Consider the following 25667-nt stretch of genomic DNA (forward strand, 5'->3'; position numbering starts at 1 on the left):
ATGTACAACACCTAGAGCCTTGAAAAAAAAAAAATTTTTTTGAATTCCATTTACTTGTCGCTCTACAGAGACAACAAAAGGTCAGTTTTTAACGTGCTGAAAGCATATTGTGTTACTGAACCATGACTTAATACCAACTACTCTGACGTCAGCAGATAATCAAGACTTCTTCTTCATGACTGCTTTATGGAGGCCGTGACTGAATGCGTTTTAGCTTTAATTAAATGCAAATATTACTTTAATGATAAAAAAATAAATTAATTTTTCCTTTTAGAAGTTTTACGTCTTTTGTGAATTAAAAATTAATTTATACTTTACAAAAACCAATAATGCTTGTGATATGTAATTTAAGGAACGCAGCACTCGTTGCGATAATTATTTACATTTTTACTCTGTTTATTGCTCTGAGATTAGGAGAGGGAGATAATTGAAAGTTTAAAAGAAAAACACAGAGAAAGAGAAAATTCTACAAAGAAGTCGATTCCTGACAAATTGCGATGGTCTTGAACATTTATAGGCGCCAAAAACAATGCCAGCTGATGGTGTCTCGGTTAATGGTGTTGAAATTGAATTGACAAAACAAATCTATGCAAAATGCTTTGAATTTTAAAAAGATCTCCACAAGCAATGCCGAATATATATATATACGTGAGAATGTGTGTGTTAGTGTGTGTGTGAGGACATTTCTCAACCTACACATTCAACAAATTTTTAAACTACAAACTTGAAATTTTTTTTTTTTTTCTTTTACATGGAAGTCACCACTTATCAAGGCCCGGCAGCCACTTGGGGATAAGGGTTATTGCGTGTACAGTAATCAATGGGATAGTATTGTAGTAATCGTTAGTATTGGAGATCTGATAAAGTGTCTTACTTAAGGGGGCAATTTATCAGGAATTTGTTTATGTTGGACTTGAAGACATCCAAGTTGTAGTTAGGTGGGAAACAGGCAGACAGAAGAGAGTTCCACTGGCGTGCACTTCTAAGAAAGAAGAATCTACATTTTGATTTAGGCACAGTTAAAGAGTGGGAAAAATTTTTGACAGTGGTTTCAACTAGACGGGTGTTTATCATGAAAGATTGGTGAGAGGGAGACCAGGGATTGAAGCTCAAACGAGCACTTGCCATGGAAGTAACAATAAAACAAAGACAGGCTCGCAACGTCACTTCTGTGGGGGAGAAGTTGCAGAGAAGAGAAAAAGGCATCCCCACTCAGTCACGAAGTCTATTTTGTACTCTGTCAAGGCAGGATATGCTGTTTTTTAGCAGCTCCTGCTCAGATAAATTTGATATATAATGTATTCAGACATGTGGAAAACTTTATAATCAGTTTTCATCTGGAAAAATAGGGCTGCTAAAGCGTCAAAATTGAAAAATCAGTATGTGTGAGTCATCAGATTTTTATCTGTTTATTGTTTCACGACTGTGCATGCGCGAATCGTTTACATTATGTTAAGTATAAGTAGGTTTGAAAGCATTTTGAAAATATTGTGTCAAGCTGGCCTAATGGTTCTCGTAGTTGACTCACTGTCTTTAGGTTTCAGTTTCGATTTCAGCTAAAGTAGTTTTTTTTACTAGTAAGAAGTGAACTTCTTAGAAAATAAGATAATACTCGTATGACCATGTCTCAATTTCTTTGCTTAAAATTATTTTTTTAAAAGGTATTTAACGTTATGTTTATACCAAACAATGCCGATACATCTTCTAGTGTGTATATATATATATATATATTTGTATATTTTGGCAGCAAGTCAATATTCAAGCATGTCTGATTGAACATGATGGAGTTCTTTTTTTTTTCTGATTTTGTCGGATAACTTTTCAATTCGCTGAGCAATCTTTTTTATTTGGGCTGGCATATTGTATATTATGGTGACCAGTAGTTGTTGTTCAGCCATATTTTTCTCAAGTGCTTTCAACTGGTACACCCGATCATCGTCGGGAATGATGCTTTTTCATTTTCTTTATTGAGGCTTAGTGTATTTATATTTTGTTCGATTTTTATTATTATTGGTTACTGCTCGGATATTTGGAGGTGTTTGTTGAGGAAAAAAAAAAATGCTAGTAGGAAGCCAAGTTCAAACCCGTACCGCGAAGGAGGAAAAGAATGAAAATTTAATTTAAATTAAGGCTAAACAATCAAAAGGAGAGGATGACTTTAAAAAATATTGGCGCAAAAAAATCGACTCCCCTGTAGAAAAGTGCCCAGTTGAAGATGAAGATATTAATGTTTTTAGCCAATTTTTCGATATTTGTCGTCTGAAAGGTCGAACTTCAAAACGATACTGATCTTGTAAAAATCCATCGCCTCTGTCGAAAGTTTTAGGCAGACATGCAAACATACATACACACATACATTTATATATTGATAACTAAAAACTTTGGACCCAAACCGATTAAAAAGCTTGCCCTATCTCTGAATACCCTTTATGTAAAATTTCAAATGTTTAGACCAGAAATTGTCTGAGTAATTTGGTAGAGACTGCAGAGGTCAAATTTTTTTAACTTTGACCCCTATTATGACCCCTTAACATTTATTGTTTTGGGTTCAAATCGAGTTATTAAGTTAGATCCACGTCCACGGAACCTATATCTAAAATTTCAATTGTTTATATTCAAAATTGGCGGAGGAGTTTGGTAGAGTTTTCAAAGGTCAAATTATTGAACTTTGACCCCTTAACAGCCAAATTTCTGAAGATTTCCCAAATCTCCATGCCTTGTATATTAAATTTCGAGTCTGCAGACTGAAAATTGGCAGAGTTATTGTGTCGGGAAATGTACACACACACACACTTTCACAGGTAAAAGTGAGTGCAGGATAGATGGAGACGAATTATTTATATTGATTTTCTTATTTTTATTTTGCAGCCACCTATATAAAAAAAATAAAACTAATTATAAATACACCAAGCCTCTCTCTTTTGTATATATATATATATATATATATATATATATATATATATATATATATATATATATATATATATACACTAGCGGGTGTACCTGGCGTTCCTGGGTGTTTGGAGGTGCGTGTAGGGTGGGGGGAAAGAACTTTTTGAATATTTGGAAAAACCCAAACAAAAAAAAAAACAGCCAACGTATGTAAAACTTCTTTTTAAAAAAATCGGAAAAACAAACCCCCCTCCCCCACCTCCAAAAAAGGACGGCGTTGCCCGGGTATTTGGAGGTGTGTATGTAGGGGGAGGGGGCAAAGAATAAGCGAATTAATAACCCCGCTAAAACTTTTTTTAAAAAGTCGGAAAAAAACAAAACAAATAAAACAGCGAACGGAGGTAAAACTTCTTTAAAACAATCGGATAAACAAAAACCCCAAAAAAAGGAAATAAAAAAACAAAAACAAAAGCAAAAAAACAAAAAAAAAAAATCGAGAAAATAAGTATATCTGATAACTGGGATTGAACTTGAAATCTTCAGATAACGACGCTGTCACTTAACCCATCGCGCTATAGATGCATGGATGAAAGTAGGTCGGTTTTTATAACATTTAAAACGAATTCAATGTACAACGTTTTTTGCGCGTATTGACGCATGCGTAAATCCATCTTGTCATGAAGATACCATTTTTTTTTCACCCACTCCCTGTAAAAAAGAGAGACGTTAAGGATGAAGGAATGAATATTTTGGGCCAATTTTTTTGATATTTGTTGTCCAAGATGTCGAGCTTCGAAATGATACTGAACTCGTGAAAATCCGTCGCCTCAGTCGAAAGTTTTTGCGAGACATACAAACACACACACATTTTCGCTTTTATATATATAGAAGAAAATATATATATATATATAGGACACTTCCAGGCACATATTTTATATATATATATATATATATATATATATATATATATATGACATAAGTCACGTTGACAAACTGGTTCCCATTAGATCGCCAATAGCAGTATCAGAATTTTTGTAGGAATTTTTGACACCCCTAACACGAAACTGCGAATAAAATATAAAAATCTCGTAATTTCTCTGTTAAAAGTGGGTTATTTATTTTCTTTATGGATTATACTTCCAAAATAAACTATTACAGTTGTTTTAAAAGTAATAGAAATATTTTTTTTTTTTTTTAAAACAGTAATGAATTTTCCGAATTCAATATTTTTCAATTTTTAAACTTTAAAAATCTATAAAAAATTTTCTATTGATTCTATTTTTACGATATTTTCAGGGTCAATGTAAAATTTTATGTTCTTTCCAATAAACCAAATATAATATTTTAGACAAACGTTTTTTTTTAAATTCACGCCCCCCCCCATTTTCAAGTTTCTCTTAAAAAGTAAATAATTAATTTATGTTGAATAGTTTTATATATCACAAATTGAAGAGAAAAGGTCAATAAATAATATATTCAAATTTAAAACAAAAAAAAAACGTTTTTTAGAAATTTACTTGTAAAGTCCGAAGTTTAAAACCTTTTTTTTAAAAAAAAAACACATTGTTTTTTTTTGTTTTTTTTAATGAAACCTTGGTCCTTGCTCCTTTAATTGAAAAAAAAATTAGGGCTTGAATTACATTTTTCGAGGAGTTATAAGCTTGGAAAGACAGGGGGTCGAATAATTCACACCTCTCATTTTGAAATGTCTATTAAAAAGTTAATAATTAATTTATGTTGAATAGTTTTATACATCACAAATTGAAGAGAAAAGGTCAATAAATAATATATTCAAATTTAAAACAAAAAAAAACCGTTTTTTAGAAATTTACCTGTAAAGTCTGAAGTTTAAAACCTTTTTAAAAAAAAAAACACATTGTTTTTTTTTTTTGTTTGTTTTTTTTAAATGAAACCTTGGTCCTTGCTCCTTTAATTGAAAAAAAAAATTAGGGCTTGAATTACATTTTTCGAGGAGTTATAAGCTTGGAAAGATGGGGTGGAATTATTCACTATTTTCACAAAATTTCTGATAGTGCTAGATCGCCAACGTTAAGCAACACTAAGCCTGGTCAGTACTAAAATGGGTGACCATTTGAGAATACCAAGTGCTGTATGTGCTTTCTGCTTATCTTGCATTGTTTCCAGTCATCTAGCATTTCTTCTCGCAACTGGACTTCAGCAGTACCAATTCAGTGGTCACAGGGGGCATCCATTTTCTCTTGAAACCCCTAACCCTAACCCGACTTAAGGTATCAATTTAGATTATATATATATATATATATATACTAGCACATTAGCCAGCATTGCCTGGTCGTAAAATATATATGATATTTTAATTTATGCAGATCTTGTATATTATTATCACAAAGAAAATACTCTATTGATTATTATATTGTACCCAATATATAGTAATGATCTCAAAAGTTTTAAAAAGAAATATGACTTGGGTGCCATCAGCTAGAATCGAAACCAAAACATTTAGCTATCAGATAAGTACTGTATTTAAACACTTATGTATTAGTTACAACATTGAATCCAATGATTTTTTTTTTGCCGTAAAATCATGCAGGTGTTTTATCATCTATATATATAATATAAAGCTGAACGTCTGTGTGTGTGTGTGTGTGTGTGTGTGTCTGGTCACGAATAGGCTCCTATATGGTTGACTATTTAAAAAAAACTGATTACATATAATGATAGAAGATGTATCGAGGATCAGGAATAGGTATGTTTTACCCATGTTCAAGTTACCTACATCTAAAATTTCAAGTGTTTAGACCCAAAATTGGCGGAGAAATTTGGTAGAATCTGCAACAGTCAACTCTTTCAACTTAGACCTTTTGGCAGTCAAATTTTCGCCCCAAAACTGATTAAAATGCTTGCCGCATGTCTGAATACCCGTAATGTATTAATTTTAAATGTTTAAACCCAAAATTGGCTGAGTAGTTTGCTAGACACCGCAAAAGTCAAATCTTTTGAACTTTGCCCCCTTGGCAGCTGAACTTTTTGACCTAAACTGATTAAAAAGCTTGCTCTATCTCTGAATACCCTTTATGTAAAATTTAAAATGTTTAGACCAGAAATTGGCTGAGTAATTTGGAAGGGACCGCAGAGGTTATTTTTTTTTTTTAAACTTTGAGCCCAATTTTGACACCCTTAACATTTATTCTTTTGAGCTCAAATCAAATTAAAACGTTTAATCCATGTCCAAGTAACCTACATTTAACATTTCAAGTGTTTGACCCAAAATTGTTGGACGAGGTTTTAAAGGTTTCTGGCCTAAAACGGATTTAAAAGATTTCCCCAGATCTCAATACACCTTATGAAAATTGACAGAATTATTTGGTAGGGAAATGTACACAGACACACAAACACAGAGACATTTTAACTTTTATAGATATATAGATATATTAAATTATATCACCTCATTTTGAGTGTACGTCTCGATATGACGGCAGAGTTAAACGCAAGGTCGACTCTACAAACTGTAATGGTCTTAAACAATATCAGTTTACGAGATTTCAGTCAACAGTGTTGAAATTGAATTGGCAAAACAAATACAGTTGAACCCTAGGATATGGTTTTTTTCAGGTTACGATGTAGAATACAATGTTTTTCCGGTCCTTAATTACAGTATTTGCCCCACCTCACGTATACTGTATTGTAATTTGTTACTAATTCTTAATATGTACTGTATAAAATTTCACCAACTCCCGAACGGATTAATGCCGTATCCCGGGGTTCTACTGTATATGCAACACTCAACATTCACATAAACACATACTCAATCAAAACTTGGTTGCTCTTCTTTCATTCTTTCTACATGATCTTCTGTTAATAACACATTGAGACTTACAGAGGTTTTAAAGGTTTTATTGGGGGAATAAAGTTTGTTTACGGGGAGAGACTAAAATTAATTCCTTCTTGTTCTTCTATCTGGAGATTAAGAGATGCAGATAGCATCATCGCGGGTGACGTTTGTTTAGTTTCTCTCTACATGTCAGACCTTTTCATGCTCATGCTCCTTACATGTCAAGAAAGAAATTCATTTATTGTAAAAAATTGATGCTTTTTAGCCAAAATTCCCAGAATTCATCATGGCATTGCTAGGAATATTTTGAGTAAAAATACTTTGGTGTTTCAAAAAAAAAAAAAAAAAAGAAAGAATATTGATATTTCAAAAAATAAAATAAATAAAATTCATAAATAGAAAAACACAGCAAGAAAAGCCTCCCTCCCTCACAAAAACAAACAGATCGCAAATAACATTCTTTCTACATGATCTTCTGTTAATAACACATTGAGACTTGCAGAGGTTTTAAAGGTTTTATTGGGGGAATAAAGTTTGTTTACGAAGGGGAGAGACTAACATTTTGAAAATAAAATGAAAAAAAAATGTACTCACTTTTCTTATTGGTTTCCTCTCTGACATATTCGGCAGAATTTCGCTTGTTGTAACTAACCGGAGTTCTTGAGTGACTATCAACAAGATTTTCACGACTTGCAGACAAAGACCCTGGGGCACTTCTGTTTTCATTCTGGTTAACAGAGAAACAAATAAAATTTCTTAAAAATATTAATTATAAGCAAGATAACTCTGGATTGCCTGGGATTCTGACTAAAAAAATAGAAGTTTTAAAAAATGCCTTCCTCTTGTTATACTATTAACGTTTTTCCCTTTTCCTCACCAAATGTGAGTAGTTGGTTGGTTGTTTTTGTTTTACCGCATATCAACCCTTTTTGATTGATTTAATGCCGAATCCAGTGATTTTGAACAAAATTTTTTTAATAGAATATATGTTTTTTTAAAGTCGGTTTCTATTTAACCCACAGTTGGGACCCTAACAGGTACTACCACTCCGGGTCAGAGTGGACCTGGGAGCAATGGCAATTAAAGGGTGGCTCTACACTCCCCAAAGCCTGCAAGCTGGGGCCTCACCCTCAGAGATAGTTTAAGGTCATATCCAGGACCAAGTTAAAAAAAAAAAAGAAAAAAAAAAGAGGGAAATAGGTTTATCAGCAGAACAATAGATAGAAAATTGTTCACACAGGTACACAAAAGGAAGCTGAATAGGATAGTTAATGAAGGTGTGGGGGACAAAAAAATCACAAACATATTTGGGGTTAGTTTAAAAGTAGTTTTAAATGTGAGTGGATCTTACTATGATTTTTAATCGCGAGTTTGAAGCAGTCAAAAGATTTATTCAGATTGTGAAATCTTTAAAACATTGAAATGTATTGATTCATCGACTGACAAACATGGCCTCAGCGAACGTTACTGTGTAGAGGGTCGATGGTGTCCCACACACACACACATCTTGAGTGCAACTAATATTTATAGAATGTTTCTGTTTAGAGCAGAATTGAAGCATGGTACTTGACATTTGCATTTTAAAATTTAATTCAAGCCATCATAAATACAATTTTTTATAAAAATCAACAGTAGGTTCTCTAAAGTGAAAAATAAATAGCAGACTTAGTCAATGTAAGAGACATATGAATCTTTCTCCTCGTGCATTGCGATGGGTCTCCAACTAGATCAGAAAATCGATTGATTGAAAAATGGACGACAAAAATATGCGAGTGTGAAACATTCATTGATCACCAGTCAATCCCGGGGAACGTCGAATTATAAATCATTTCATACTAACAAAAATATGTGACTAAAAATCACGAAAAAGTGGAGGAGGTAAGCAAGGCTAACGTGAAAATAAAACGAATCACAAGCAGAGCTACCTGGCGTTGCCTGCACCATATAAAAGAAAGAGAAGAAATTGAGCAAACAACAAAACAGTGACATTGTTTTTACCAAGCGATCTTTAAATCTACATGCTCTGCCCAGCATATTGAGCACTCTGCATTTATTGACTTATACTCTTTACCATATTTACTATATTATTCCTACTTTGAAAGCAGGTAAACAGAAGAGAATTCAACAGGCGTGCAGTTCTAAGAAAGAAACTTTGTTCATGGAATCTACATTTAGGTGTAGGCACAGATAAAGAGTGTGGGAAATTATTGATAGTGGTTTTGCCTAGATGAGTGTTTTTCATGAAAGTTTCACGAGGGAGGACCATAGATTAAAGCTCAGACGAGCACTTGCCATGAAAATAACGATAAAGCAGAGACAGGCTCGCAACGTCTCTTCTGTGGGAAAGAGGTTGCAGGGGAGAGAAAAGGACATCCCCCACTAAGCTACGAAGTCTATTTTGAACTCTGTCAAGGCAGGATAAGATGCTTTTAGTAGCTCCTGCTCAGATGTGGCAACAGTACTTCATCATTGGCCGTACCTGGCTTTTATATAGGTAGAGAATTGGATCAGGAGTGAGATAAAGGATGTTGCAATGATGATGATGCTTTAGGTTAGACGTAAAAGGTCGACATTATTTTACCACCAACGAAACATCGACTGCTATAACGCTTGTGGCCTCTTCACGTGTAAGAAAAGATAACTGAGAGAAAATACAGTTCGCTTATGTTTCTAAAATCTCCTTCGGATGAAGTAATGACAAATTACTTTTGCAGAAGCCATTTCAGTACAGTAAAATGAAGAGTTCCAAAAAGATGGGAGAAAATCTGGCGGAAATCCAGCGTTGGTATTTTTGGAGGAAAAGACTTACGTAGAATTAATTGTGATTAATTGCTTTGTGCCATTAACGGTAAATGTCTGGAACCAGAAAAAAAGCGGAATGGAACAGCTAGAGATTTTACAGGTAAAATATGCATGCGTGTGTGTGTATATCTATATCTATAAAAGTGAACGTGTCTGTGTGTCTGTGTGTCTGTGTATATTTCCCTACGCAATAACTCTGTCAATTTTTAGTCTATAGACTCGAAAGTTGAAATACCGGGTACTGAGATTTGGGAAAATCGATGTGACGGGTGTCAGCCAGAAATTTGGCTGTTAAGGGGTCAAATTTCAACGATTTCACCTTTAAGAACTCTACCAAACTCCTCCGACAATTTTGGGTCTAGACACTTGAAATTTTAGATATAGGTTCCTTGAACATGGATCTAACTTAATAAAGTGATTTGAGCCCAAAACAATAAATTTTAAGGGGTCATAATAGGGGTCAAAGTTTTAAAAAATTAACCATTTTTTTTTGTTTTTTTGCTTTTTTTGCACAGCATACACCTCCAAACACCCGAGCAACGCCGGGCACCCCTGCTAGTATATCTATATATATATATTACAGGTAAAATATGCATATATATATGCATGCGTGTGTGTATATATATATATATATATATATATATATATATATATATATATATATATTATATATATATATATATATACTAGCCTGGGTGTATGGTGTTGCTCGAGTGTTTTTAGATGTGTGTTGAGCAAAGTTGTACTAGGCAGACAGGCTGGAACCCATGACCCGAAGGCAGAAAAGAAAGCGGAGGTGTGGATAAGGGTGTTGGTTGAGCAAAAAAAAAAAAAATTAGGAGTAGTACGCAGGTTCAAACCCGTAACATGCCAGAGGTAAAGGAGGTGAAAAAATACAGTCTTATCGATGCGCTCACCATGATGGTGACGTCACGGATAGTCGAAATAACTTCTTTTATGTGACGTCGTTGACGCAAGGTTTAAATGACTTGCAAAAATGTCAGCGCAAAAAATCGCTCATCTCCTTGTAGAAAAGTGCCCAGTTGAGGGGAAGTAATTAGTTTTTTTAGCCATTTTTTCTGATATTTGTCGTCTGAACGGTCGAGCTTCAAAACAATATCGATTTCATGAAAATCCGTTGCCTCCGTCGAAAGTTTTATGCAGACATACAAACATACATGCATACATTTAAACAGACAAGTGAGATTTATATAATAGATGAGGCTGAACGATAAAATTGTTGCACTAGAAAAGACAACATGATTCCATTTCTGTTAGATGAAAACTGATTTGCTTTTTTTTGTTGCAGACCATCTACTAATTGGCCAGTTGCATAGAAATCCCAAGAGCAATAGGAGCCTTTTATCATGTCTGAAAGTGACGCAATGTTCAACGAGCGAGATCGGAGATGCACTGCTGTACAACTCATGCTCTCTACCGATCTAAGTTATGACAACAGGACCATTGCCAGCACCCTCAAAATGCAAATCCAGACGGTTCAACACTTGAGGGCACAATTTAATGCATTGGATGACCCACAGTTATTGGCTTTGGTGTGGTTTCAAGTGAGGGCCACATAATGCCACCTCACATCTTCAAAGTCGGCTTGAAAGTAAACACTAAAGTATACTTGGATGTGCTGAAGAGTGTGGTGATCCCCTAGTGTAATCAGGTTGCCGGTAGCAGACTGTGGGTGTGGCAGCAAGACTCGGCGTCGGCCACAAGTTCAAAAATACCCAGGGTTAGCTTCAGGTGTGCTATGACTTTGTGCCTTTCTCTTATCGCCCCTTCCCCACTTCCTCTCCCGATCTGAACTCACTGGACTGCTTCGTTTGATTATACGTCAAGAGCATGACCAACATGACCTCTCACAGCACCAAAGCCAGCCTGATCGCCGTCATCTGCCGAGTATTCAGAGCTCCCGCTGGTGCTTGTGGAAAAGGCATGCTCCCAGTTCTGTACCTGTTCAAGGCAGTGGTTGAGGCTGAAGGTGGCTACATTGAAAAGATGTCAGTTCTACTACACAATCAAGTTATCAGAATTGATTTTTTTTTAATAAAAGTTTAAAAATAAAGCTTTAGTATTGTTAAAGGTTACCAATAAAAGTTACCCTGCAATCTACCGGCATCATTTTTTTGCGTGTTTTTTAACGTCGTTTTAAATTTAATTTTTATTTCATTTTTTTTTTGTGTTTTAAAGTTGTTTTAAATACTTATTTCATTTTTTTTTGTTTTTTTTAAAGTTGTTTTAAATATTTTATATTTCATTTTTTTGTGTTTTTTAAAGTTGTTTTAAATACTTTATATTTCATTTTTTTGTGTTTTTTAAAGTTGTTTTAAATACTTTATATTTCATTTTTGTGTTTTAAAGTTGTTTTAAATACTTTATATTTCATTTTTGTGCTTTTAAAGTTGTTTTAAATACTTTTTATTTCATTTTTTTGTGTTTTTTAAAGTTGTTTTAAATACTTTTTATTTCATTTTTTTGTTTTTTAAAGTTATTTTAAATACTTTTTATTTCATTTTTTGTGTTTTTTAAAGTTGTTTTAAATTCAATTTTTATTTCATTTTTTTGTGATTTTTAAAGTTGTTTTAAATACTTTTTATTTCATTTTTTTTTTTTTTTCAAAGCTGTTTTAAATTTAACTTTTATTTCATTTTTTGTGTTTTTTAAAGTTGTTTTAAATTCAATTTTTATTTCATTTTTTTGTGTTTTTTAAAGTTGTTTTAAATTTAATTTTTATTTCATTTCTTGTGTTTTTTAAAGTTGTTTTAAATTTAATTTTTGTTTCATTTTTTTGTGTTTTTTAAAGTTGTTTTAAATTTAATTTTTATTTCATTTTTTTGTGTTTTTTAAAGTTGTTTCAAATACTTTTTATTTCATTTTTTTGTGTTTTTTTTAAGTTGTTTTAAATACTTTTTATTTCATTTTTTTGTGTTTTTAAAGTTGTTTTAAATTTAATTTTTATTTAATTTTTTTGTGTTTTTTAACCAGCAACTTGGTTATAAATAATTATACATTGAGGTGAGGAAAGATAGACGAATAAAGGCTAGACACTCCTCGACTCAAGCATACCCATCTACATTTGTTTGTTTTTCTTTCTTTACTTTCATGATTCCGGTCTTTCCCCACATTGTCTTTGGCTTTAAAAAAAAAAAAAATTCTCTCTCTCTCTCTCTATATATATATATATATATATACGAGTTCCTTCAGCCATAATCGAAACTGAAACCAAAACTTATGAAGAATTTTTGATAAAATTATTAATAAAAAAAGTATAGATTACTGGAGTGCCATCAGTTATAATCGAAACCGAAACTAATACTTATTAATTCTTTATAAAATTTATTAAAAAAAATAATAATAGATGACTTAAGTGCTATCAGCTATCATCGAAACTGAAACCAAAATTTATGAAGAATTCTTGATAAAATTATTTATTACAAACTTATGAATTATTTATTCGAAAATTATGAAGAATTCTTGGCAAAATTATTTATAAAAAAAAAATAAAATAAATGACTTAAGTGCCATCAGCCATAATCGAAACTGAAACCAAAATTTATGAAGAATTCTTGGTAAAATTATTTATGAAAAGAAGTACATAAACGACCCGGGTGTAAACGTGACACAAAAAATAACACACGCTTATTATATTAATAGACAGATAAGGCCTTTTCCAGGCAAAAGTTAAAATTCAAGAACTTTTCAAGTCCGTGCGAACCTTATAAAATACGTAGATATTCAAATATTCTAGTAAATCTCCTTCACGTCTCAAATGTAGAATTAATAAAAAAAATTAATTTTCCTCCCACGCTTGACCATTTAAATATGGTTAGAATATTTTTTTCTTGGGGTTTCTTGGTTTTATTGGATACCAGGACAAGAATTCATCTAGTCTGGTGGAGTATCCAGCTTAGTGCTGTTACTGCTATAACATCACTTTAAGAAGGTGAGCCGTTCCTTGTATGAACCACTGCGGATTAGCCATACTGAGATCTTATGTGATTTTTAATATTTGGTCAGAATTTACTTGTCGAGAAAAGTATCAATATTCAAAAAATTTTTAAGACATTGCCTTTTTCTTTTTTTTTTTTTTTTTTTACATAGGCATCACCACTTATCAAGGCCCAGAGACCACTTGAGGAAAAAGGTTAACGAGTGTCAATTGGACAATATAGTAATCGTTAGTAATGGAAATTCAGTAAATTTGTTAACTTAAGTGGAACGGCTCATCAAACACTTGTTTACGTTAGACTTGAAGACAATCAGATTGTAGTCAGCTGGAAAGCAGGTAAACGAGAGTTCCACAGGCATGCAGTTCTAAGAAAGAAACTTTGTTCATGGAATCTACTTTTAGTTTTAAGCACAGATAAAGAGTGGGGGGAAATTATTGATAGTGTTTTCAGCTAGACGAGTGTTTCTTGTGAAAGTTTGATGAGGGGGGGGTGACCATAGATTGAAGCTCAGCCGAGCACTTGCCATGAAAATAACTATAAAGCAGAGACAAACTTGCAACATTTCTTCTGTGAGAAAGAGGTTGCAGGGAAGAGAAAAGGACATCTCCTATGAGTCTACAATGTCTATTTTGAACTCTATCAAGGTAGGATAAGTCCTTTCTAGCAGCTCCTGCCCAGATGTGGCAACAGTACTCCATCTTTTGACATACCTGGATATAGATAGAGAATTGCATCAGCAGTGAGATGTCTACTCGATCAATAGAAGGATCCCACCATTTTTCCAGCAGCCTTCGCAACAGATTTGATGTACGTGATCCATTTCAGATCAGGAGTAAAGGTCAAGCCCAGAAGCTTGTCAAAACATGAGGACTTCCCAAGACGAGAGCCATTCATTTTCAAGAATTTTTCAAGGTAATAATAGAAATAAGGTCTTTTCAAAGCAAAAGTAAAAATTCACGGACTTTCAATTCTGTGCAAATCCTTTAGTGTTTTTTTTTGTTTTTGTTTTTTTTTACATGGTGATCACCACCTATCAAGGCCTGGAAGCGACTCAGGGATAAGGGTTATTGCGTGTACAGTAATCAATGAGATAGTATCGTAGTAATCGTTAGTATTGGAGATTTGATAAAGTGTCTTACTTAAAGGGGCCGTTCATCAGGAATTTGTTTATGTTGGACTTGAAAACAATTGTTAATGGATAGAGCAGAATATACCTAAATAAATTAGCAGATATAGTAGGATCTCGTGGCTAAGCAAAAATTTGGGATCAATATCTGTTTCTATTTAGAAACAAAAAAAAAAAAAAAAAAAAAAAAAAAATTTGACCAAAAATTGAAGAACTGGCATCCATGATGGTTCTAATGATTTAAGTGGAAATTAAGTGTGTGTGTGTGGGGGGGGGGGTAGTAAAAAATAAAGAAAAATTCTTCTAAAAATTTGATGAAGTATACATGTTTACCGAGGTAAAAGGAAAATAACGCTCGCTTAAATTAAGGTGTGTCGACTTGCAGTTTATTACGGGACATTAACCAAACATTAAGATTGTTTAAAACACTTCCGATATGCAAGGAAAAGCCTTCAAATAAAAATTAAATACATTGTGCGTTCGTGTGATATTCTGCCATCAAGTTGCCAGATAAACAAATAAATCTTCCAAAAAACAACATTTTTTCTTTTTGAAAATCATTTTACAGAAATAGCGAATTTATTCACCGTTTAAATTTCAAAGAGAAGTCGAAATACGTTAAGATGCCTAAAGGTGGAGATATTGCACGAAATGAGGTGCCCGACTGAGCTCCAATCTATGATCCCTCCCGATAAAACGTTCACAACAAATACTCGTTTAGCCAAAACAATCACCAACAACTTTACTCACTTTCTATCAGTGCCCAAAATTAAATGAAAATTCCATGAGCAGAGTTTCTTTCCTAGAACTGTCCGATTCTGGAACGCAATAGTGTTTGTCTGCTTCCTAGCTGACTATAACATGGTCGTCTCAAAATCTAATGTCAATAAATTCCTATTGAGTTGCCCGTTTAGATAATCGAGCCCTACGCAAGTTCAAATGTGGCTCATCTTGTCTCACCATTTACCTCACACTTAATGCTTATCCTTGAGTCGCTTCCAGGACTTAATAAGTGGTGACCCTCCAAGTAAAAAAAGAAAAAAAAAAAAAAAAAATAACAAAAATGTTTGCATTTCAAAATCGAAAATTTCATTAAAAACTAAAAATTCAAAAATACAAACAGGATATCTCCATTTCTTTTTTTTTTTTGGTCCATTGACAAAGGAGGAATTGGACCTAGTAATTCACTGCGGTTTGTCCGTTCGTTTGTTTGCACTTTTCTCAATAACCACGCCTTGGATTTTTAAATAATTTTGCACAAACATTAGTCATGGTAAAAGTAAATTTTTGCCATAACAGATTTTCCGGGATAACTTTGGTTGATCCCCTAGGGCCCCCTATAGGAATAAAATTGCCTCCAAATTATTTATTCGTCCGTTTGTTTGCACTTTTCTCAATAACCACACCATAAATTTTTTGGAAATTTTGAACAACCATTAGTAAATTTTTCACTCGTGAAAGGAGATCCCATATGCTTGGCTTGTTCTTCATGGATATTGCTCCAGACAAGGTATGAAGCCATTTGATGTAAAGAGCTAAACATAACTTATTCTGTCTTTTAGTTTTCACATTCCATGAGCGAGGTTTCTGACAAAGGAGGAAGAACTGCTGTGTTCTGTGTTGAGATTTATCTATTTAACACGTATCATTGGCTTATTGTTTATTTAAAGCACTATCTTCTGTCTTTTTTGTAAGATCCTTACATTCAGTGGCTTCATGACTTTTCTGGAGTGATTTCCATAGAAAAAACAAAAGACAAAAAAAAACAGGACAAGTCGACCAAGATGTTTTGTCTCGTTTGCAGCATCTCTCACAGAGAATAAGATGTGTGTATCCAATCTGCTTATGCTGAGAAATAATTTCGAACTAAGCACGACAGGCTGACGGACAGAACCTATCAAAGCTGTTCAGATGCCTTTCACAAACAAAATTAGTAGAGATGAGAGCAAGTTGCCATGGCAACAGCTAACAGACAAATATAAAAATCATTACAAAATAAATTTCGTTTAAGCTAAATATGATTAGAAAAATAAAAAAAACGATTTCAAATTTAAGTGTAACAAAAACAACAAACTTGGGGGGGGGTCAAGCAGCTTCCTCTGAAGGAGGAAGTTTCTAAGGAATATGAAATTCACAAATGTTTGTATATCCTGACAACATTTTGCCGTTCTTGCAAAGAGTTGTAGATGTTTGTTTTTTTATTTAATTTTTTAAAAGGGAATCACCACTTATCAAGACCCAAAGGCTGTTCAAGGATAAGGCTTAATGAGTGTACAGATGTCATCAGGAAAACAGTGTGTAGTCGAATTTGATTATTTAAAGGGACAGCGCAACAAGAACTTATTTACATTGAACCTGAACGACCATGTTGTAGTCAACTGGAAAGCAGATCAGTGGAACAGAATTCCCACAGCGGGCAGTTCTAGGAAAAAAGCAACTTCTCTTCTGTTTCGAAGCTGGTTTTGAACTATCAAGGCAGGATAGGGTGCTACAAGCAGTTCCTGCACGGATGTGGCAACAGTACTTCATTTTAGGACATATCTGGTTCTTATACATGTAGAGGATTGTGCCGGGAGTGAGATATCTTCTGGAGCAGTAGAATGATGCAACGATTTTTCTGGCGATTTTTTTTTTTTTTTTTAACTGATCTTCACCCCAACCAAGACAGATAGCCACTTGAACGTAAGATGGGGGGGGGCTACTAATTGGGACCATGCCTAGGAAGGATTAAGATGTTGGTTTACGTTCTATTTGAACTTCTGCATATCAGTACAGTTTGAGAAGCAGATAGTGAGTGAGTGAGTGTGTTTCAACCTCTAAGGGTCATTTAATGCCAAAAAAGTTTGGTTGATATAATAGGTTTTCAGTTTTCTTGTAAAAATATTTTAAGTTTCTTGAAAAAGTTTATCTTTTGAAGCAAGATGCTTTAGGTTTTCTGAAAAATTGTTTTAGTTGTAAGAGATTTTTTTTTCTAAACTGAATTTTACTTGTTTACTTTATAGGAGTTTGAATACATTTGTTTCTTTTAAATAGTTTATGATTTGTTGGGGTTCCACTTCTTGGAACACTTTTCTAATGTTTGTTGTTTTAAAATATTTCTTGTGAGTGCGTTTGTGTTTTCTACATTCTGTCAGTAGATGTTTAATTGTTAGTTGTTGGTTGCAGAGTGTGCAATTTGGTGTTTCCTCCGCTTTGATTAGGTAGGAATGAGTTAATTTTGTATGTCCAATTCGTATTCGGTTTAGTACAATTTCTTCTCTTCTTCCCTTAAAAATTTTTTGTTTTTCGTTTTTAATTATTGGTTGATGTTCATGCAGTTTGTTTGTAGTGCATTTGTTCCATTCCTCTTGCCACATGTTTTCTATATATTCGTTGATTTTTCTTTTTAGGTCTGTGTGTGGTATTTTAATTTTTTTCATTTGGTGGTTTGTGGCTTCTTTAGCCAGTTCGTCTACCTTTTCATTTCCTGGGATGCCGACATGGCTTGGTATCCAGGCTATTATAATTTTTTTATTGTTTTTTTTTGTTATTTCGTTGTATTCTTGTATAATTTGTGATAAAAGGGTGTTTAGATTTTTCTTCAAGGGCCATGATACAGGATAGGGAGTCTGTATATATTATGAATTTTTGTTCGTTGATGTCTTTGATGTGTTTGAGAGTTATTTTGATGGCCTGCAGCTCGGCTGCATATATTGAAGCCTCATTGGGCAGTCGTATTTGATATTGATTTTGTCCATCTGTGCATACTGCACTTGTTCCATTTATAATTTTAGACCCATCGGTGTATATTTCTAAATATTCTGCATATTTTTCTCTTAATTCTCCGTTTGATGTATAGAGATGAGGTTATATTTTTCTAAATGCCACATTAGTCTTGTATTGACCATCCTTTCTGTTGTTTTGCATATACAGCTTGTTAGGGCGATGGGACGATAATTGGTAGGGTTAGAGTGATCTTTTCCTGTTTTATGAATTGGGATGATATTGGATTTGAGCCAGTGTTTTGGGAAATTGTTAGTCCACCATATGTTGTTAATTATCTGTAAGAGAATGTTGAGAGATGTGTCTGGCATGTGTTTTAGAGATTGATGTCGTCTGGATCGGTAGCTGTATCTTTACTTTTATGAATTGCATTTTTTAGTTCTGTTATAATGAAAGAGGTGTTATAGTATTCTTTGTTATTGGATGTGAAATTGAGTTTTTCTTTTTCTGCATTGTTTTTATATTTTTGGAATTTCGGGGAGTAGTGGTTGGATGATGAGTTTTGGCTGAATTCATTTGCGATTATGTTTGCTATTTCTTTTTTGTCTATAATTTGTCTACCATTTGGTGTACTTATATTATTTATTGGTGTTCCAAGTTTTTTTCCAGTTATTTTTCTTATTATTTCCCATGTTTTTTTTGGATGGCGTGTTGTTGTTCAATTTGGAAATATAGTTTTGCCAGGTTTCTTTTTTGCTTTTTTTTATAATATAGCGTGCTTTTGCTCGTGCTTGTAGGTATTTTTGGAGGTTGGGGTTTGTAGGATGTCGTTTAAAGTGTTTTAGCATTTTTTTCCTGTTGGTTATTGCTTGCTTACATTCTATTGTGAACCATGGCGTTGATTTTGGGTGTGGTTAGGGGAAGATTTTGGGACTGTCTTGATTGCTATTTTGTTTAGCATATTGGTGAAAGCTAACATAGGATCTGGTTTGTTAGCTATTTCTTGGTTAATTAAGTTTGTACAAAGTTTGCTAAATTCAGTCCAGTTAGCTTTATAGATTTGCCATTTTGGTTTTGTTTCTTCTGTTGCAGGTTCTTGGGTTTTGAGAAAAATTGGGAAGTGATCGCTGCCGCACTGGTCATTATGTACCTCCCATTGGAAGTCCATAAATATTGTGGGGGAGCATAGTGTTAGGTCAATAGCTGATGTCGTTCCTGTGCCTGGGTGAAGGTATGTGTGTGTTTTGTCGTTAAATATAGTTACTTCGGATGATTCCAGTAATGATTCAATGATTTTCCCAGTTTGGTTAAAATTCTCATATCCCCATATTTTGTTATGGGCATTGAAGTCGCCCATTATTATAAAAGATGTGGGGAGTTGTGTTATCAGATTGTCAATTTTGGTTTTATTTAGTTTATGTTTAGGTGGAATGTAGATTGAACAAATAGTTGTTGGTTGGTGGAGTGTAGCTTTAATTGCTATTGTTTGAAGGTTTGTTTGGAGTTGTAATTTTATATGTGGTATTTGTTTTTTATTATAATTGAAGTGCCACCTGTTGGTCAGTTTGTGATCTATTTGTTCGCTGGGGTTATATTGTGCCATTATATGTTTGATTTCTTCGTAGTTTGGTTTTATGCATCTGCAGTTCCACTGTAGGATGTTTTTATTCATTTGCATAAATAAGTTCGTTTTTTTTTTGTTGTTGTTTTTTTCCTGTTTGGTTTTTATATCTAGTATTCTATTGATTTGTTGTGGTTTGAGTGGTTTTTGTTTTGTGTTTACTTGAACTGCTTGGTTCCTCAGTCTCCATTTTCTCTTCCTGATCAGTTATGTTTTTGGAGCTAGATTTTTTCCTGTGACTCTCGATTTCAATCAATTCAAATTTATTTTCATTTTCGATTAATATTATTTCTGTTTTTTGTTTATTTTGGTTTTTGGAAAGAGGATTTGTGTTTTCCCGTTCTGTTTCCATCTTTCCAGATATTGTGTTTTTATCTTCTGCTTTTGTCCTTGTATGTGATTTGGATCTTTCACGGTTTATTTGTGGTTTTTGCTGTTCGGGTTCTTTTTTGTTCTTTGGGACTTGTTTTAGATAATTTGACTGAGTTTTAGAAGATACTAGTATTTGTTTCTTGTTGTTTTCGTTTTGGTTAGTTTTTAAAGTTTAAATTAGATTTTTGAGTTCAGAGATTAGTTTAAGTAGGTCTTGGTAGTGGGTTTGGTTTGTTTGGTTTGAAATTTTTGTGATGTGTGCGTAAGTGTTTATTTTTTCTCGAGAGCTTGCTATTTTCCTTGTTTCAGGAAAGGATACGTTTTGTTTGTATTTTATTTCAGCTATTTCTTTTTTGAAGATTTTGCATATTTTAGAGTATGCTGGCTGTTTTTCTTGGCAATTTGGGAATTTTGTTTCGTTGGGACATTCACTTTCAATGTGGTTAGGTTCTTTTAAGCCACATTTTCTACATATTTTCTGTCCTTTGCATGTTTCTCTGCTATGTCCATATTTATGACACTTGAAACATCTCAGAGGTGCTGGTATATATTGTTCTACTTTTTCTATTGTATATCTGATTTTTATTTCTTTGGGAAGTTTTGGTGTATTGAAAGTTAGTACGTAGGTTTTGTAGGTATGGTTTGACCATTCCTTTTTATGTTTATTCGAACGTGATCGATTACTCCCTGTTTTCTTAGGGCATTTTCTATTTCTTCTGCTGTAGCCAAGGTTAATTCATGGCTTTTTATAACACCTTTTGATGTGTTTAATCTTTCATGGGCAAAACTTTTGCATTTATAGATATGGAATTTTTCCATCTCTAAAATGTTTTTTGCGTCTTTATAATTGTCGACTGTGACAAGTAGATTGCCATTTTTCTTTTTTTTGCTGTTTTTGGGTTGCTGTTTTGAGACAGAATTTTTTCAATTAAGAATGGAGACAGATCGCTGATCTTTTTTTTTTTCTAAGGTTTCGATTACTATGAATCTTCGGTATTTTTCTTTATCAATTATTTCATAGTTATATTCTTGCTCACTGTCTGGGCTGGTTACGTCAGAGTGGGTTCTTTTCGATTTTGTTTTATTTTTTTTGGTTTCTGGGTTTTTTGTTTGGGTTTATAATATACCCATAGAAATTTTAGATTTTCATCTGTTTTGCTCCCCACCCTCCTCGGAGCCCGAAACTGGGAGATGTTAGGTGGGAAACCCATTCGCCCTTTCATCCTAGGGAGACAATTGGTTGAGTTTGTTCTATCATTTCCTGTTACCGCCTTTAGTTTCTTCTTTCCCAGTTTGATAGAAACATTGATTTGGGAGCAGTTGTGTGGTTTTGTCTCATTGATTGACCCTTGCCATCGCCTTCTAACACTTACCTGGTTTATCTATGTTTGTAGTAATAAGATGTTGTATTATCTTTAGATAAAATTTGTTTATTTATTTTTTTTTTTTTTAAATGTTATAATTGACATTTTCAGTGTAAGCAGATAGCAGGAAGGGAATTCCAAAGTCTAGCTGTTCTAGGGAAGAAGCTATTAGAGTAGAAACATGACATTTAGGGACCTCAACAGTGAAGGGGTGTGATTTTGTTGCTAAGTAGGTTTGTCAGGGATATGTACGTCGAGGGGGGCCAAATGCAATGAGTTCATCAGATCACATTCCTTTAAAATACTTGTAAAACATGCACAGAGATGCAACATTGCGGCGATGGGACAGGGGTTGGAGCTTAGTTGACAAAGTGGGACCTACTAGATTGGAGACTCTTCTTTGGACCCTGTCAAAGAGAGAAAGACGAGTGGTTGGTGCACCAGCCCAGATGTGACAACAATACTGTATGCATGGGCGAATAGTGGCTTTGTAGAAGTACAGGATACTCTCAGGTGTGAGTAGTTTTCTAGCACGATAGAGGGAGCCCGCCTTCCTTGCAGCAGCCTTCGCAATGTCCTCAGTGTATTTGTTCCAGTTTATATTTCCTGTGAATGTTAAGAATTTCAGATCAGGAGTGAAGAACAAACCCACAAGCGTGTCAAAGCAGGGGGTTCCTTTTGAGACAAAGCGACTCATATCAATCGAAGCCAAATGGTAGGGGTCAGAGCATTTATGGTGAAAAGATAGAAGCTTGGTTTTTGGCGTGTTAAAATTAACCAGCCACCTTTTGCCCCATTGCACCAAAATTTCAAGGTTGGAGAAGAGAGACAGAGATTTTGGTCATTGTTGGCTTTTGAAGTGTGGCCACTGATGGTACTGTTGTCCCACATACAGCGCTTGGTATTTTTAAATGGTCACCCAACTAGTACTGACCAGGCTCTTAATGTTGCTTAACATCAATGATCTAATGAGTTCCAGTGACAATGTGATTATGTCATATATGTGAAATCTGGCAGACCAAAGAAAAATGCTAATTCAATCTCAATAGCGACAGACCAACGTAGCGTCTCTTAAAGAATAAGGGGCATTTATTACTATAAACAAACCGAAAAAGTGGCCATAAAACAACTACTTAACAAATAAATGTTACCAAAGGCAAGATAAGTTAAATCAGAAAAAACTTGTCCAGAGAGAATAACTTATTTTAAAGCGTCTACTTAATTTGAAAAATAAGGAGTGTCAAGTTTGTAAATCAGAACGACAACAAGATGGCTGACGTGAGATGGTCATCTTCAAAGTCTCGATGATAGAAAACGACAAAATAAATGTCACGGTGACAGTCATTGTGTCTGTCTGTATTAGTATTTTGTTTTGTTTTTCTCGAGTTTTGAGCCATTATCAGGACTGTTTCTTTTTTCTTTTCTTTCTTTGATGTGTCTTGGAAAACATATCCGGAATAAGATGTGCCTATTCAATTTGTTTATGTTTAGAAATAATTTAAAACTTAAGCGTGACAGACCGATGGATAGCCCCTCCCGCCTCCCGAAAGATGTGCAAACGCATCTTGAGAACAAAATCAGTAGACATGAGAACCAGTTGCCATGGCAACAGATAATAAACACCTAAGTAACAAATATAAAATGCAATATACATAATAAGTCTATATAGATAAACTATCGAGAAGATAAACTTCTTTTTCTTTTTTTTTTTTAAATATATTTTCATTTTATTTTTGGTCTTTGAGTCCTCCACCTGGTTTAAAATGTAATTAATTTTGAAATATCATATATTAACGCAAGAAGAAGCAACAACTTAGAAGGAAAAAAAAAAAAATGGAAAAAATTACCAGGAATTTAAAATCTTCAAGCGAAATTTAATATCTTTGAAAATATTTATCATGAAAAAGAGATGCGGTTATAAACGTGATAAAAAGAGAGAAAAAAAAGAGGGGGGGGGAGCAATGAAACAAGGAAAACATCGACAAGGAAGATGATGAGTTTGATTTGCAGAAAAGGGTGAGAAGTGAGGTAGAGTTTGAATTAATACCAGCATCAATGATGAAGATAATTTGACATTTATGGTGTTATTACTTACTTTTAATGTTGGTTTTAGTGCAGGGATTCTGGGAAATAAACTCGTTGGAAAGGAATGAAATGATGCTTTGAAGAATGAACATTTAATGGAGGAGAGAGAAAGATGGAGATGTTTTTGGTCCCTCAGACAAAAGGAGGGTGGACTTAAAAATTCACCCTTGTCCGTTCGTCTGTTTGTCCGTTCGTCCTTCGTCTGTTTGTCCGTTCGCACTTTTCCCAATAACTACACCTTGGAATTTTTTTAATTTCGCACAAACATTAAACATGATATGAGTAAAAAAGTAACAGAGCGGATTTTCTGGGAAAACTCCGGTTGCCCCCCCCCCACCCCCAGGGGTGCCTTTCGGGTTAAAATGGCTAAAATTGACACTTATGCTTATAAAAGAAATTTGAAGCCTTGGATTTTTATAAAACTTTCTGAAAAATTGTAACTAACTTCTATATAATTTTGTTTGTCTATACTTCGCAATAACTCTTGGGTGTGTCCCAGGGGCTCTTTTAGGGCTAATAAAAACACTCCATTTTTGGGACTATTTTACCATAATTGTCCAAAAATTTCTGTGTATGTCTATTTAGCAGTTTTGCATGGTGGTAAACTCAAATTTAAATATGTTAAGGCCTTGGGGACTTTTGGAGCTAAATGGGGGGGGGGGCATGGCAAATAATGGATATCGTCATTTTTTTTTTTTTTTTGCATGGTGCAGAACTCAAATTTAAATATGTTAAAGCCTAAAACTGCGCCAGGATTTGACGTCCCTGAGGGCTTTTGGGGCTAAATGGAGGGGGGTGGGTGCAAATGCTGAACTTAGTCATTTTTTATAAGCCACGTTTCACTGTGCACTTACGGTGGACCATGCATGCTTCACTAGTTTTTTTGTTTTTTTTTCCCCATAGGAATCACCACTTATCAAGACCCAGAGGCCACTCGAGGATAAGGATTAACGAGTGTACAGTAGTCAATGGGACAATATCGCAGTAAAATGAGAAGTAGAGAAAAAAGTAGGCGAGGAGGAAAAGAGAGAGGAGGAAAATATACAAGATGGAACGATAAAATTGTTGCACTAGAAAAGACAACATGATTCCATTTCCGTTTGATGAAAATCGATTTTCTGTTTCAGTTGCAGACCATCTACTAGTTGGCCAGTTATGTACCAATCCCAAGAGCGATAGGAGCCTTCTACCATGTCTAAAGTGACACAATGTTCAACAAACGAGATCAGAAATACGCCGCTATAGAACTCATGCTCTCTACCAATCCAAGTTATGACAACAGGACCATTGCCAGCACCTTCAAAATACAAATTCGGATGATTCAACATTTGCGGATACAACTTAATGCATCAGATAACTCACGGTTATTGGCTCTAGAAGTGTAAGCCAAGTTTAGTTTCAGAAACGTTTCCGATGGTTCGTTGTTCTAAACAAGTCCTGAGAGGTGACTTGTTTGTAGTAGACAGTTCCACAGAGCAAAATATTCTTACCGTGTCGAGACGGAAAAAAACATGTGAAATTGCTCCAGAAAAGGTTTAATATTTATGGAGCAATTCTGGTTTCTGATTGGTTGGTAGCAGAACGTGAATTAATTCGATTCGTCAGTTCCTAGCAGCATCGTTTATAAATAGAATCGTCCGACTGTGTGGGATCATACCCCATTCTTCATCCAAAATATTGCAACATTGGCTTTATGTGGTTTCTAGTGAGGGCCATATCGTGCCATCTCACATCTTCAAAGTCGATTTTAAAGTTGATATAATGGACTGATCCAACACCCCTCAAATGAATGGACTGTTACGTCTATAAAAAGACAAGCAAACTCTCCTCACGTGGGAGACAGAATTTAGTACTAAGCTGTCAATGGACTCTTAGAAATGTGTGTACCTTTTTACCTAAATAAACCCTTTCTGTACAACCCCAGTAATGACTT

At 34.2% G+C, this 25667-nt stretch overlaps 1 protein-coding gene across 6 annotated transcripts in view; it reads right to left on the minus strand.

The window, feature by feature from the left end:
- LOC145241561 (mitogen-activated protein kinase kinase kinase 7-like) overlaps positions 1-25667 on the minus strand; it is a 621914-nt gene that overhangs the window by 128968 nt on the left and 467279 nt on the right. For all 6 annotated transcript variants that reach the window (XM_080104629.1, XM_080104627.1, XM_080104631.1 and 3 more), the window contains one exon: positions 7298-7430. In XM_080104629.1, the coding sequence (XP_079960755.1) occupies positions 7298-7430 (133 nt within the window). The remainder of the gene's footprint in view (positions 1-7297; positions 7431-25667) is intronic.

Source organism: Euprymna scolopes, chromosome 20 (assembly GCF_053919585.1).
Source record: "Euprymna scolopes isolate OS-2025 chromosome 20, ASM5391958v1, whole genome shotgun sequence".
NCBI classification, from domain to species: Eukaryota; Metazoa; Mollusca; class Cephalopoda; order Sepiida; family Sepiolidae; genus Euprymna; species Euprymna scolopes.